Source organism: Tetrao urogallus (genome assembly GCF_951394365.1).
Source record: "Tetrao urogallus genome assembly, chromosome: 1".
NCBI classification, from domain to species: domain Eukaryota; kingdom Metazoa; phylum Chordata; class Aves; order Galliformes; family Phasianidae; genus Tetrao; species Tetrao urogallus.
In genome coordinates, this window is record NC_136813.1 from 98,475,000 (window position 1) to 98,490,848 (window position 15,849).

The following is a 15,849-nucleotide window of genomic DNA, read 5'->3' on the forward strand; positions in this document are numbered from 1 at the left end:
CTCGTCCTGAATTGCTATCATTTGTATTTGTAAAACTGTATCTGCTGCAGAAAGTTAGCAAGAGACTGTCAAAAAAACAAGATACATAGTCTGTATTGAAATTGCAAGATGCCATTTGACTAACAGCAGACTACAGTAAAATCCTTAGAATAAAAGAATGCTCTCCACAATATTCACTTTGTGGAAGTTTTCAATCAACGCTGTATTACTTGTTAGGCTATCAATTGGCTCGTCGATGTACCAGCAGTGCACTGAGCACTGACTGTCAGGGGAGGAATTTGGGGATCCCAGGCTTCTGCTCAAATCCTGAAGCAGCAGCTGACCTACGTACCATGAAGAGCAGCTTACCTGCCTTCTTGGGCAGCGAAGGTGATGAAACATCCTGGAAAAAGCAAGAGCTGTTCCTAATAATGAGGGTTTATAAAGAAAGAATAAAGTAAAAACTAGCATTCTGATGGCATGAAAAAAAAATTAAAAATTGTACACTCTGATTGCACTGAACATTATTTCTGGCGTCAAACATCATCAGACTTGAGGCATCTTAAGTGATTATTTTTTTTTCTGATTAGATTTCAAAAGCCTGTTACAGTACATGTTGCTGTCTTCAGCTTTCTGTTTCCTGTATGAAAGAAAGAAAAAAAAAAAAGGCATCAATGACTATAAGTTAGATTCTATTATTTAAAGTTTATTTTACATACTTGAGATTTGACTTTAAACAATAATTATTACTTTTAAGTATGTGTGGCATTATGACTGCATGTTGCACACTCCTTCTTCAGCCAGGATTCAAACTGAATTAATATCATGAAGCAGGAAAAAAAAGGAAGAAAATGCTCACAGGTCTTCATATTTACTAAAACATAGAAGTAGAAACTTTCAAACACTGTGAAAAGCAGTGGAACAGTGTTCATAGATGAATTAATGTCGTTTGAATTTTGACTTTTGAATGAACCTGAATAATGCAAAGTGTACATTCAAATATTTTATTTCTGCGAGTTCTGTTCCATAAGTTTTAGTGTGGAGACAGTTATTCCATGCAACATCTTGCTTTTATACTCCTGACACATTCTTAAAAATTATTTTCTGGGTTTACACATGCTGTTAATAGACAGTAAAGGGACTGATTTTCTGAGGAGAACATTTCGAGTCGAAAAGTTCCTTTTTGGCATCTAAGAACAGAAAATAAACTTGATCTATTTATGGTCAGTAGTACAACTGCAGTTACCTCCATCTCATCTTCTTCTTCTTCTCCTTGTTCATATGCTCCCAGTACTTGCATTTCTGCAACATTTCTTCGGGCTATATTTGCTTGATCTGCCCTCTGTCTCCCTCCTGATCCTCTTGAAGACATAGAGCTGGAGGAGCTGGGATCTCTGGGATTATTTGATGTTGGAAATGTTGGTCTAGAATATGGCAGGATGTCCTCTGAATAATCAAATAGACACATTGTTATGTTTACAACCTCAGAGATATTGTGATCTCAAAATTTTTGCACATGGCTGATTTATTTTACTTTTTATGATCCTCAGTAGGTTTACAGTGATACCTGACAGGAATATGAAATACACTGTTTCCATAATAGCATTATAGAAGCTTTCTTGAGGAAATTTATAATATTCACGTAGTAACATTCACCACAAAAAAACTAATTCAAGATTAATGTCCACTTCATTTCAATTTATGATCCCTGCAATGCTCTCTAAGAAAATGAAAAAAAAACAACCCTTGCAGTATATTTTCAACATGACTGAGCAGGAGGAAATGACAATACATGCATGCTATTTCACTGGAACGAGAAGTTCACTGCATCTCAATATTAGACTCTGTATTTCCCATGCTGAGTTTGAAACAAAGAGGCATGTTTTTAAGTCTCAGTGTCATTCTGAAAAGCAACATTCTAATAACTTTTACTGATGGTAACCTCTGTAATCAGTAACAATCTGTTACTAACGCGGCCTTTAAACCAATTTACTACCTAGTCATCCCTGATACTGATCTTGCATGCTTTTAGGAAGACAGGACCAGCGCATTTGTATGAACCTGTGTTGAAAGCTTTAGTGAACGCTTGTTCTACTTACCTGTAATCTTACTAACTTCCAGAAAAAGAGATTTGATTGATTAGATCTAATACATGACATTTACTACTTATATCTAATGCATCAATACCCTGGCATTCTTATGTTTTAAAGAGGATAAGGCACGTTCCTCCTTAATTAAAGAAAAATGAGCCAAGCACCAACTTTTTGGTAGAAACATTAGATATTTGACTTGCAGACATACTATCTCACTTCAGCCAGTTCCTCTACAAACTAGAGTAAATTTAGATTAGATACAGCTAGATTCTGATCCTAGACTAGGACACTGATCCTTATGACTTTCAAGGATTATTTCTTTTCGGGCTTCAATCAGTGTTAGCTTCAAGATGATGGATGATATGATGGATGAATAAGGAGTACAAAACAGAAAAGCTATGTTTTTCATAAGCTCTTGGTTGCATTTTACTCTAGTGAGAATCTGCAATATGATCTGTATTACCACTGTGTATTTAGAGGTAAATGCTAGCTAGCAATTCTGTAGATAGAACTTCATTCATGTACGTGTGAGAGAGACCTGGAAAGAGTTAGCCTCTTCCCTACAGTCAACAATACAGTGCTTCATTAAACCCAGAGCATGCAAAATAACCTTGAAGAAGATGAGTTTTTGCTGGTGTGCCTTCTCGTTTCGGTGCTTTACTTCCTCGCAGTTTCCCATCACCTTGCTGTTCCTGTGCTTCTCTCCGCTCTCCTGAATTTGTCCGCATGTCCGAATGCTGTCTCCCATCCACCCCGTCCCTCCCCTTGTAGCTCACTCCTTTTCTTTCTGCAGATCTGTCTGTCCTCGGTTCTATAGAAGCCAGTTTTGGTAACATGACAGGTCGCACCTCCAGCTGAGATTTGGACTGGGCGGTTGGTGATTTTATAGCGGGAGGTGGCACAGGAGGGGGTGGCAAGTCTACAGAGTTAGAAAAAGAATAATAATTAAAATGACATCACACATTAGTAAAATTAGAAATAATATTTGATGTCTGCTGAAGAAACAGATGCTCTATTTACTTTCAGCTCTCCCTCTGTCCTTCTTTCTTAACCTCAAGAAGTATTTCATTACTGTTATAACTGCTGATGGCTGTTTTTCCAAACATCAACCTTTAAAAACGCAAAGACCTTCTCAAATCATCTTATTTTCTTAAAAATAATTAAAAAAAAAAGTTGTAGTAACTTTAGGCACTTTAATATCAGCATATCTGCTATTATATTTGCTGATATTTAGCATTTTTGCAAAATTCATCCAAGAAACCAACAGCTTTTGCTATACCTCATGGTTTTCAACATATTGAGTGCTAAAACAAGTCAGCTGCGGTAAAGAATGTACAGACACTGCTGATATATGTAGGGATAAACTGCTTTAATTACCGCATTCTTTTTTCAAGATAATGACTTAATTTTAACATGCACATTTTTGACATTTGCATGTCATGAGATATAAATCCCCCCACATTCAATCAAAGAAGTAACAACCTCTCAACAAGATCAGAAAATAAAAAGACACCTACTCTTTCCAGTTTGTCCCTTAAATTAGTGCAGCTAAAAGAGTTCTAACATTTTATGTAATTTTAAACAGAATTTATAAGGCACACATTTCAATTTTCTATTAATGTACTAAATCTAGGAAGCACAAGCAGTTAATCTGGATATAATAGTGCTCTGTGGCACACAAAGTGAGAAGGAAAGTAAAACAAGGAAGTGACAATATTGAAGTGCTTCAGAACAAAATTGTAGTTTCAAATCACACAGATATAAAACAGGTTGAAAAACATGAGGAGGGTAAGATGTTTCTGAGGCTAATGTTCACAAATGAGATTGCTAAGAAAAATGAACAGTTCTGTTAATTAAAAATTACTACTTCAGCCTTTTCTAACTGTGCATTCATTCTTTCTACTTCCTTAAAAATCTTGGAGCAGCTGCGGTATTTAAACAGCATCTCTATATATACTTACAGCTAATTCACAGTCTATTCAAGAGGGCATCTCAACTGAAAACTAACTAAATTGGACCAAGACTAAATGCAGCAATCATGCATAAGAAAGAGAATTTAACATATATGTATAAACTGGGATACGACAGATGACAGAAATTTTTTTCCAGTGACACCAAAACACAAATGACTTGGTCTGGCCAAGCTGATAGGTGCAGCAATACAGAATTCAATGCTATATGCAAGCTGACTAGCATTCTCCGTGTTAAACTAGTGATGTTACTTGGAATTGCCTCTGACCTGTTACAAGTAAGAATGGATATTTTATCAACTGTCAACTAGACTTACTTAGATGATGAGGAAAACAGATGTCATAGAATTATTCCCCTCAGTTTGGATGTAGGTAAATGAGATTCATAATGTCATTCTTGCTGCATGAATTCCACCATCTTGGTAAAGCAAAACAAAACCAAACCAACCAAAAAAACAAAAAATCCTCTTTGTGTTTTAGTATTTGATTTGAATAAGGTGCCAAATCCATTTTACAAGAAATAAAGAATTTTCTTTCAATCTGTTTCTATTAGCTATGTACAAGTTGGACAGTAAGCCATGTGATATTTGCAAACACTACAGAGTAGTTTCTTTATCAAACTCTGACAGTTTGGCAAACATTAATTTTAAAAAATACTGAAACTAAGCAATGTTATACCTGCACTTACTTTTAAGCATCTGCTTAACACTCACCGTTTGCAGAGGGCTTTTAAGAGAAAACCCAGTCATTTCCAAAACTTGAAAATCCATAATGTAAATTACCTGGAAGCCTGGATGTATTAAGTGGATCAATCAAAATGATTTTAACTAAGTAGTGTGAATTGTTAGGCTATAAAGCAAGAACCAAGACAGATCTGTGGGCAATGTACTGTACTTCTTCATCTGAAGGAATTATAAATACAAAATAGCAGGCAACTTCTCATTCATTAACTTCTCAAATATTAACTACAACTGATTTGAGCAAGAAAGCACGGAATCAGTTATGATCCATTCCTTTGTTATCCACAACTTCCTAAATGTTTTTAGCAATAAAACTCCAGACATCACAATAGCACTCAGTCTACATCCACTATGCATTGAAATGCCCTGTGAACTCTAGCCACAGAAGAGCAAACCAAATGAAATTCACTGTGCTGTCTAGCCCTGTACATACTGCGTCGATACCTGCTCCAAAAAATGTTGGTCTCAAGAAGTATGTATCCTGTTGTAAATCAACAACTAGGACTGTGTGGACTCTGTCCAGTATAGGACGTGATACATTCCATGGGAGCCCAGTGCATCAGACCATACCAAGTACAGGCCAAAGCATATCAAGCACAGTAACTGCTCTCAAACAAAGCTGGGGATGTTATCCTTACCACTTCTGGTGAATATATTTAGTGATTATAGAACATGCTTAGGACAAAATAAAACAACGACAATAAAATCTGCCTTAGCTCAAAGAAATACACACTGTTTTCTTCTCTCAGAAAAGCATCCTCCTCGCTACATCTTTTCTCAGAATCCCAGGTGGATAAAAATACCCAAACTACAAATCTCTAAGTCAGAACTGTATACCTCTGGAAGTGCAGAACTTCATGCAACATTTTGTGTCTCACAATCCCCACTGACTGTCTTTATTACTTTAAAAAAAAACACTCAATTGCCCTTCTGATAATAAAGGAAGTTTAGAGACTTAATATCGACATTTTCAGTCACTCTTGGAGCCAGTCTCCAACAGTTTTGGCATGCCAGTGCACTGGCTTAATACCAAAGGCAAGAATCAGCATATTTCGTGTTGCCTATAAAATATTATTTGGAACAAACTACTTTATACAAGAATCCTATCCAGCCACACAGGACACAGAACAAAGAGGTGTTAAGTCTTGACCATAAAAAAGAAAGACACGCTAGTATAAAAAAAAAGCTTCACAAAATATCAGTAGCTCGACAGTACAATAACTACAGAAAAGTAATATTCTCTTTTGAGAACATTTTTGCAACCTGCAGGGAAACTATAAAAATCTTCATTATAACAGAGTACTCCTTACTGAGAAGAATTCTGTACAGAGAAAAAAAAAAAAAAAAAAAAAAAAATCCAAGGTCAACACTATTACACCTCTGTGGTATTCATTTTAACAGCTCAGATCACAGAGAAAATCTAGATTCAATCTGCCTCCTCTAGTACAAACTGGTACACTTCTTACAAGGAAAATGGAAGTTTCCACTGTAAAGAATAAAAAATAAATCACAGAGCAACGTCAAACCAATATAAAGAATTCAGAAATGTTTGCTAAAGGTCAGAAGTACACACATGCTTCATTCATGTTTCTGTATTATTGTTGTACTGCTTCCCACTTAGCAAAAACAATGGATGCCATTTTAAAGTATGCATAGTCTGCAGGGGAAACCTCCCATATGTGTCATTTGAAAGGTGGATGACTATTTTCAATAAGATTGTAAATGAAAACAGATGCAGAAATCATGGGAGAAGCAGAAAGACAGTAGGGAAGAAGAATCTACTAAGCTAGTTTTGAACTGAAGTAGAGAAATCATAAATAAGCAGAAAAAAATAATTGCAAATAGTGTTAAACGAAGAAAGTAGGTCTTATTATACAACTCTTCCTAAAGACCTGTAGATTTTTTCACAGGTAGAGGCATAAACAAGTACAAATGATGTTGGCATGCACAGTGGCTTACGTTTCAAAGTGAAAATCCAAGTAAATATGGAGTAAATATGAGGTAAATATTCAGTTGCCTTGTATGAGCTGCCCTAATGTCATGTCATTGATAGCACAGATAAATATCTCAGTTGCAGACCTGAACAGTTGGTTGTGAAAATGTTAATATTTTTTTCCTTTGACACTGAAAGATTTACAAGAGAATCAGGATTTAAAACCTCATGTGAACAGCATCAGTGGTGTCATTTATATTGAAAAACCTACTGAACCTAAGCAATGACAAAGGACTTTTATCCTTTTTTTTAAAAATCTACATGCTTACAATTCCAAGGATTGACATTACTGATGAAAGAATTTATCACAATTGAGAAGTGACTTTCATATACAATGTTTTAGAGAAATATTCATTTAAAATTCGGTTTTCTTAAATCTAATATGTAAGTAGGTCAGACAAGGCTGAGAAGGTGCATACATCCGCTGGTTCTTGTAATGCACCTTTAGTAACTAACTCCAAAAGGCCAGATGAAGAGCAATTAAAAAAAAAAAAAATCATACATTTTAATCCTTACCAGCTACAGAGCAAAGATTTTTTTAGCAAGAAATATGGAGAACATTTTACCACCTGGATGACTGTCAAAGAATAATGCGATTGAGCTAAAATTTCATCCCACATAAAGGAGAAACTGATTTCAACTTATGCTAACAGAGATTACAAAACTGCTATTATCTGTACAGGGTTAGTGGTAGGCCTTGTATGACTACAGTAGTAACAAACACACTTTCAGAAATACCAAACCTTTTTTCCAAATCTTGCTATGCAACGAAAAAACGTATAGAATTTTACATGACATATGTACATCTCTGCTGATAATATTCTTCAAATGTTACTGCAGACACTTTATTTATTTATAAATCCTTTTCATTGACTAACTGCATAAACTCTTTCCAACACAAGTATTTCAAGAAACTGCTATGGGATACTAATTCAGGTTCTTTGGGAATAGTAGAAAACTCTTTACTTGTGAAAGCAAATTCAATTTAAAAGGTTGAGAAAATAATGAAGCAATGTGTTTTTCTCTTTTCAATATTTATTGCTGTGGCCAACAATAAATGCTTAGATGAACAATGGCAGTTGTCTTCTACCAGAAACATGCACGCTCACCCACCGAGAAAACAAAGTCTTCATAACAGGTAATACTTCATACAAAAGATAAGTAACACTGTGGCATCAAGCCAGCAGAAAAGCCTACGCTGATCTGGGAAAGGCCAATTGTGCTCAAATGTTTCACTCATATTTCCGTGTCACTTTTTTGCACATAAGAAAAACAATTAGTAGATGTTATTTTACAGCTTATTCTACAGGGACGGTATATTTAATAGCTGTAGCTATTAAAGCGAATAGTTATAATCTTCAGTAAGGTTCCAAGCATGTAAAACACTATGTAAATTGATATAGGTTAAAACAACAACAACAACAAAACCAACAGGAAAACAAAACCAAAGAAAGCCCTTCAACCTTTGAACTGGGTTTTATTATCTATGATTATGCCTGCAGGAATTAAAGCCGTAATTTGCTTTTCTGTACGACCACACAGTATTGCACACCAAACTGGTAAGCAAAAATTCTCTAATTAGAAAATACGCTGAAGTAAGCACGTGCTATGCAACACAAAACAAATATTGATCACAACTGTCAAATCTGTTGCAAAATCTAATCACAATGCCCTAAGACTTAACTTTGTATAATTACTTTCTCAAAGACCTGTCATCAAATGCTGGTCCTCCTTTTATTTATTCCCGTATTAGAAGAAAATGGCAAAATAAAACTCCTGTCCACATTTTATTTCTGGTATGTTGTGTTCATAGCAAGGTTTGATGCTCAGCCAATTACTCAGTTAAGAACATTCTTTTCAAGATATTAAAAACTGATAAAATGTACTTAAAAGCTTGCAAAAAATGCCACTGCAGGAGTGTAATAAATGTAACATTTCTGGAACAGTTTTGGGATTTACACCTTGTGCTGTCGTTTCACAGAAGCAAACATGCACAAAACCACTGTAATAACCTCTTGAAATCAGATAATATTCCAGCAGCTTAGTCTCACTAACAGAAGGAGCCTGGGCATAAGCCAAGAGGCCCAGGTGCACTGTGTCATGCCAGTATTTAATGCAGTCTAATATCTGATATATGCTAGTGAGAGAAAATACTCAGGATAAAGTACAGATAATAGCACGGACAACCACTCATTGCTAAATTACTTCTGCTCATCGTGCTGGGTGCTTTGTATTAAATTTTGTTGTCAAGTGGCAGGAATCACAGGGAGAAGTGGCTCAAAACTCCCTTCTAGTAACCCTGGATAAGGATCTATAATATTAGGCTTTCATATGATAATGGCAAATGATGCCCCTCTTTGAAAAAATTCAGCCTGGTAATGAAAGTCCTAATCAGATTGTTGTTGCTGAGATCCAGGAGGTGGGGAATGGTGCCTTTCTTTCCCCTCCCCCAGTTAGCAAATCTAGCAAACTTGACAAGATGGGTTAAGTCTTTGAGAATTTATCTAACATGAATTTCCAACAAAGCCCTTGGGTTGTTTTATAAAACTGGAAGGTAGTGGTTTAATAAAAGTTGCACCACCTGAGGCATTTTCATTAAAGGCTCTCTCTAGACAACATCACAATGTTTGCATTATCCTTCTGTGGTCCCAAGGGAATACAAGCACTACCCTTTCAGCAAGAGTTGATATTGTGTGTGAAGGCATGAGAGAAGATGATTAAATTTTGCTCCTACTCATAAAGTAACTGCTTGCAAGAATGCTGTGGTCAGGATTAAGATTCATTGATTTCTGTTGTCCACTATTTGAATGGCTAATGTTTTTTTGGTTTGTTTGTTGGTTGGTTTTTTTGTTTTTTGTTTTTTTTTTTTTTTTTAGAAAAAAAAAACCATTCCGGATGCTTTAATATTTAGTCATGGGAATGAAGATTTTAATCCTAACTACACATTACTCTCAATGATTGTACTATTTATGCTATCTGGGCTCCTAAATAATGATGGTAATTAGCCGATTAGGACACTACAGAAAACAGGTGCAAGGCTCTTGAGTGGCAGCATCAATGTACAGGATTAAGGAACTACGACATTTAAAATGATTAATCTGTTCACTGTGTTTAGCAACAGGAAACACAAATCACTGAATTCTGAAACATAATGTTATCTCTGTGGAAAAATTTCACACACACACACACTGAATGCGTAGTTAGAAAGGTTCACTGACGTTTTCGCCCGTTTCAGTGGACTCACCATCTGTGTAGACTTCTCTGCGCAGATGTCCTGGCTGGTGTTTTTGCTTTTTGGCAGGTCGGACCTTCTGTATTACAACAGCACTCATGTTGCTGTCAGTAGACACAGGGCTGGTGGGTCTGGGACAATGTGATGCATGAAAATGTCTACGGCCTGAAAATTGTTACAGAACAATAACTATTATTTTTCTCATCCAAAATATGATGCTTCACACTTCTCTTTTTTCACATAAGAGCTAGCTGCCTATACAGCACTTTAAAAATACTGTCATAATACTGGTAATACTCTCATTCTTACTGTAAGCAGTTTTAGAGTAAGACATAACTAAAAAGAAACACTTGCTATCCTACTAATAGGCAGGCTGGCTCAGTTCCACATGAATTATCCAACTGGTTTGTAATGGGAGCTCTTGCTCAAGGAGCCTAAGAACCATACGCAGTCGAGTACAGACAGGCTTCCAGCCCAGCAGGCTTACACAGGCAACAAAATGTTTCACTCTTAAAATGGGCTTCACCTCCCCTGGCTTGGGCACAGTGAATTTTCCTTCAAAAGAAGTAGAACAAGTCTCTAGCAGGACTTAGCTACAGATGGCCCCAGCACAGCTTTGAGTGAATTACTAAGAATGCATTGTGGATATATGACTAGCATTTTATCCTAGCTTATTTTCAGACAAGAATTGTCACGTTTCCAGGATGTGCAGTCAGGTACAGGCAATATCAATACATAAAAGTCACTGTTGCATGAACTTGACTGTTGTAAAATTATTTATATGTAGTAGTAGCAAGACGTTAAAAAATCTTTTCTAAATATATAAATTTACACACACACACACATATATTTGCATGAATGCATTTCTAGAAAATATATTAAATCCTGGCTCCATGGGTACGAATGGGAGTTTTGCCACCTACTTCAATTGGCCAGGATTTCATCCAGAATTACTAAATTACCTCCCCTCTCACTCCTCATGATGAACAGCTGTGTGGAAATGAAACAAAGGACTGTTAACTCAGAGAGGATATCAGAAATGAGAGAGGAATGCTGCAAATCTATCGTGTCAGTGTGGACACAGTTATGACAGGGTCCTCAACACTTAAGGTTTAGCAATTCAATAGATCGACAAAATATTCAAAGATCAGCTTGAAATTAGCATTACATACTGCAGTATTCTTCTTTCTTAGCTAACTGTGGCAACTTTCATCAGGACTAATCAAGTTGCTGATTACCTATATAAAGGCATTGCCTATAACCAGTATGTTGCAAAGCAACAGCAAAACACTAATCTTTTCACTGATTCAGGAAAAAAAAAAAGTTCTTCCCGCATATTCATAATCTATCATCTAAACTGTAACTAATAACAGCTGTCAAGTTATGAAATCAGCACAAAGCCAGTTCATCTCAATCATACAGCAGTAAGAGTTGAATAGCATTCTCCAAAAGTTAATAATTAAATATGAAATGGGAAACAATTACAAATATTTTCAATTGAAGGGAAAATAAGACTCTGAAGGTTTAGTATTTATATAGACATTTCAATACAGAGACATTAAATCTCTCATGAAGACAGACTGAAAATACTTGGAGCCTTACACTGGGAAAAGGATATAATTTTGTAATTTTTCTTAAATTATCCCTTAGCAAAAACAATACCTATTAGAAAAGAACTGACTGGAAACTTTTCTAAAAGAGTAACGGTACACTTTGTTATAATGAAGGTGTCATATTTTTGAAACTGTAAATTTTCAGATAATTCAATGCCAGAGGAAGCGTTTGAGTGTAAAATGTGTCAGGGACTTCAGGAATGGTCATCAGAGCAGTGAGCTTGGAGGAAAAAAAGTATTATAATAACAAAAATGTTCACATTTACACATAACACTACCTTTGATTAAGCAGTTTTAGGTAAAGAAGTGATTTCTAAACTTTGCTCCACAGCTTTGTAAGTCATGCATAGTTAGGCAAGACTGTGCTAGACTCATTCAGTTCTGGCTGGAAATCCATGAACAGGGCTGAAGTTTGGCAACAACCAACGAGACAAAAAAAAAACAGGAACTACATATGTGAAAAAATACAGAGCAGCAATTTATTTGAACAGCTCCAGCAAAAGTCCCATATTGCCTCTTCCACTAGTGAGAATTTCCCCCTCTTTCTCTTCCTGAATTTCCAAATACATGAACAGGAATTTAGTGGGTAAGTGGTTGTGGATAAGTACATGTCATAATGGAGCTTTTTCCCCCCTTCTCTTTTCAAATACAGGACAGACTCACCTCCTGCTGCTTCCTGCATTTGACGTCTGGCTACTTTCAAGCCAGCATATTCTGCAGCTGCTGCAACGGCCTGTGCAAAATCTGCATCAGTAAAAAATGATCCATCTGAAGAGCTAACACTAGACCGCCCACTTGAGATGTTATCTTCTTCGGAAGCTGAACCCCAGCCATTGATCATGGACCCTGTTACAGAGCTCTCCAAATCACCAACACTTGAGGCAGGTGTCTGCTCAAGGCCACGCAAAAGGAGTCTTCTATTCTGCATCTTAGCAACCTCTATATCCGCCTCATCTTCTTCCTCTTCTGGTGCATCAGTATCCATGTCAGAGACCAAGGGCCCTGAGATATATCCATAGGTATGTGGTGGAGAGATAGGCCTTGGAGGGGGTGGAGGACTCACAGGCTGACGTCTGCATAAAAACACAAAGGTAAGAAGAACTGAAGTCATATAACATAGCTAGAGGAAAAAGGAGATTAAATTGATCAAAATATGCAGCACTGATTTTAATGGAAATTAGCCTATGTTGCATAAAACTCCTCATTTCCTAACATCATTCATGTACAGATAGTAGAAGAGGTGTTTATGTGACTAATTAAAAAAAATCATTTGTGAATACTTGAGTGTAAGAGCAAAAGTGTCAGTATATTACAACTAGAAGCTTGAAACCTCTACCCAAACAGATTGCTTAAAAAACATCATCTTCCCTCCACCCACTTCAGTGATTCAAAAAGATCACAGAATTGTAGGGGTTGGAAGGGACCTCCAGAGATCATCGAGTCCAACCCCTTATGGGGGTAATAAATGGGGGATAACAAAAGAGATACTGATGTTTCCTTATTTTTCAAATTGGCCTACGTGGTATTATAAATAAAGAATAATCTACTGTAATGCTACATCTTAAGGATACCAAAATTCAGGTAAGTGGTTAATTTATTTTGAGCTCAAGAATCATCAGCAATGATGTCTGAAACTTAAAGAAGTAATGTATTAGATTTAATTATTTTGGCTTTCTGTTTACTTAAAACTTCTCTCTAAAGTCCCAGGCATTATCACTGACAACAGGCTTTCTTTGCAGGGCCACAGACACGATCTTTAATTACCATTTGTCTCAAAGAAAGAAATACTTTCTACGGCAATAGCTGGACTGTTGGTTTTGCTTACCAGGAAATTATACTGCTGTCCATTTTGCAATAATTTCCAGTTATTTTTCCTTTCTTGAAAATTTTCTGTATTATCTCACTGAATGGCTGGTGAACTAAGATCTTTTTTGCAGGTGACTTTTGTTTTTCTTTTAATAAATGAAATACTAACTTTGAAAGGACAATTCATCAGAGAAAAAAATAATACTTTGCAGCATGAACAAGCTGCAACCTCCCTGGACTGCATTATCTAGACACTACTTTCCATTTTTGATAAGAAGTACTATATGTAATGAAGACAAGTTAGAGATATCTACCAATAACAATTTCATAGAACAAAAAAGAACAGAAGCCATTAGAACATGTGAAGTTCTACTTGCCTTTAACCAGAGGCCTTACTCAATACAGTTTAAATGTCTTAATTTCAAGATCGTGTGACAACTGTCCTCACAAGATATTTTCCAGTCTTCCTGCTCTCCAGGCTTTAGTATTATTAGACAGGCAACTGACCACAAAATATGTTAGCATTCTGGAATACAGTGTGCCTGTCAGCCTTCAAGGATAGACTAAGTGAGAGCAGCTGTTCATGGGCATATGGAGTTACAATATTTGGTCCATTTTATCTGATGCAGTGGTTCTTGCTTTAGTAATGACATTGTCTCTGATCTTAAACATTGACATCTTCTGCTATCCCATTAATCTTTTGTTTTTCCTCTACTTGTCCATTCTTCCAAACAACATAATCGGTATGCTAAAAATTTATCAAGCTAATCAGACAGAGACATGTCACAGTATACAATCATCACCATCTGGTTTTCACCAGAAATTCAGATAATAATTCAGCAGGACTACAAAGCTAATAAAAAGCATGGAAACCAGTATTTTTGGCATTAATGTTCACTATGAAACTACCACTTAGCAAAAAATATGAAAACAGTGCAGACAGGTAACATTCAGTGCATTTTTAACTGGAAAGCATTGTCATACCATATTCAAACCAGAAATTTCCTTCCAGAATGGGCTACATCTGCTGAGCGTAACCAACAATTAAACAGCAATGCCATGGGTCATATAAACACCATTAAATAAAAAAGATAGTCACCAAGGACTTGCCAATTAAGTAACGGAATTATATGAATCTTTTTTAAGTGATGCAATGGGTACAGCAAAAAGAAAAGAAACAATGTCTAAAGAAGTAAAGAAGTAAAGTCAAACTTACCCACTAACAGTGGTAAGACTTTCAGAAAAACTAGGCTTAGCCGTTGCAGGAAAGAACAGAATAAAGACATTCTATTTTTTCCATCAATTCAGTAAGTAAATAATAATCCTGAAACATGAAACTCAACTTTTTTCAGTGACTTTGAAGATATTTATAGTGACCTGCCTTGAGTCGTTAAACTGAGAGAACTTTTTGTTTATGTGTGTTTGCATATTATCCTCTAATGCCTACTCCATTCAGTGTATCTTACTTCCCAAAACACATAATATGAGGTCACTTACTTAGCATTTCAATTTTTGTTTTAAGCATCCAATAGTTTAACTTCTAAATATCCTTGCAGACAGAAGTGCTAAAATGAACACTTCTGTGCTCCTACATATTAGAATTGCTCAAAATTATGGGAAAATATTATTAGCAATCCACAAATAAAAAGAGTGGTTATAAAAATTCAGGAAGATGGAGGAAAAAAAAAGATAAACAACACAAGATATGTTACCATAATAAACAAAGAAAAGAGATACAAAAGAAAATAGATAAAGCAGAAATAAGGAATAAAAATAAAAGCAGTTGTTAGCCATTAAAAAAGAATATTAATAACTACTGCTTACTTAAAAAAGGAAAAAAATTGAACTATCTTTAAAGAAATACATATATCTGTAAAATACATCCATAAATGTCCAGTAAGCTATAGGAATAAAATCAAAAGTTGCAGTCTGCTCACAACAAGCCTGTAGTTTGCTCAAAACAGAAAGTATGACAGTATTATTACAGTTAGGTTGGTATCTTTATGATGATAAACAACATATGCAAACCACTGGAGAAAAGGAATATAATTTTAAATGCAAAAGCTGTATCATATTATCAAAAAGCAAGACAAGTACGTATTATACATACAAAGCCTCATTCGGAATTCAGTGTTTTATGGAACAGAATCTGAGTATACATGCAAAGTAGTTTGCACTAAAAGCAACTCATAGAAGAAACAAAATTTCCCCATAACAAATATCTATCTTTATTAAAGTTGGTCATTCTTTTAAGTGAGGTAGGAGGAAATGTTAAGAAAATTTTCCAAGCAGTAATTTACTGTATTAGGATTTATGAGAGGAGGAAAATCTATAGGATATATAAATTATATATTTATATATATTCATACATATGGATGACAAGTTAATTGCACAGTTACTGTGAAATAATGCATGCTATTTTA

The 15,849-nt window shown here is 35.6% G+C and overlaps 1 protein-coding gene across 1 annotated transcript in view; it reads right to left on the reverse strand.

Annotated features, from left to right (window-relative positions):
* Positions 1-265: 265 nt before the first annotated feature.
* Positions 266-15,849, reverse strand: part of ROBO1 (roundabout guidance receptor 1) — a gene marked incomplete at both ends in the record, with an annotated part of 508,695 nt that continues 493,111 nt past the window's right edge. The window contains 5 exons of the mRNA XM_079549537.1: positions 266-382; positions 1,226-1,425; positions 2,683-2,991; positions 10,020-10,172; positions 12,284-12,693. Of these exons, the coding sequence (XP_079405663.1) occupies positions 266-382; positions 1,226-1,425; positions 2,683-2,991; positions 10,020-10,172; positions 12,284-12,693 (1,189 nt within the window). The remainder of the gene's footprint in view (positions 383-1,225; positions 1,426-2,682; positions 2,992-10,019; positions 10,173-12,283; positions 12,694-15,849) is intronic.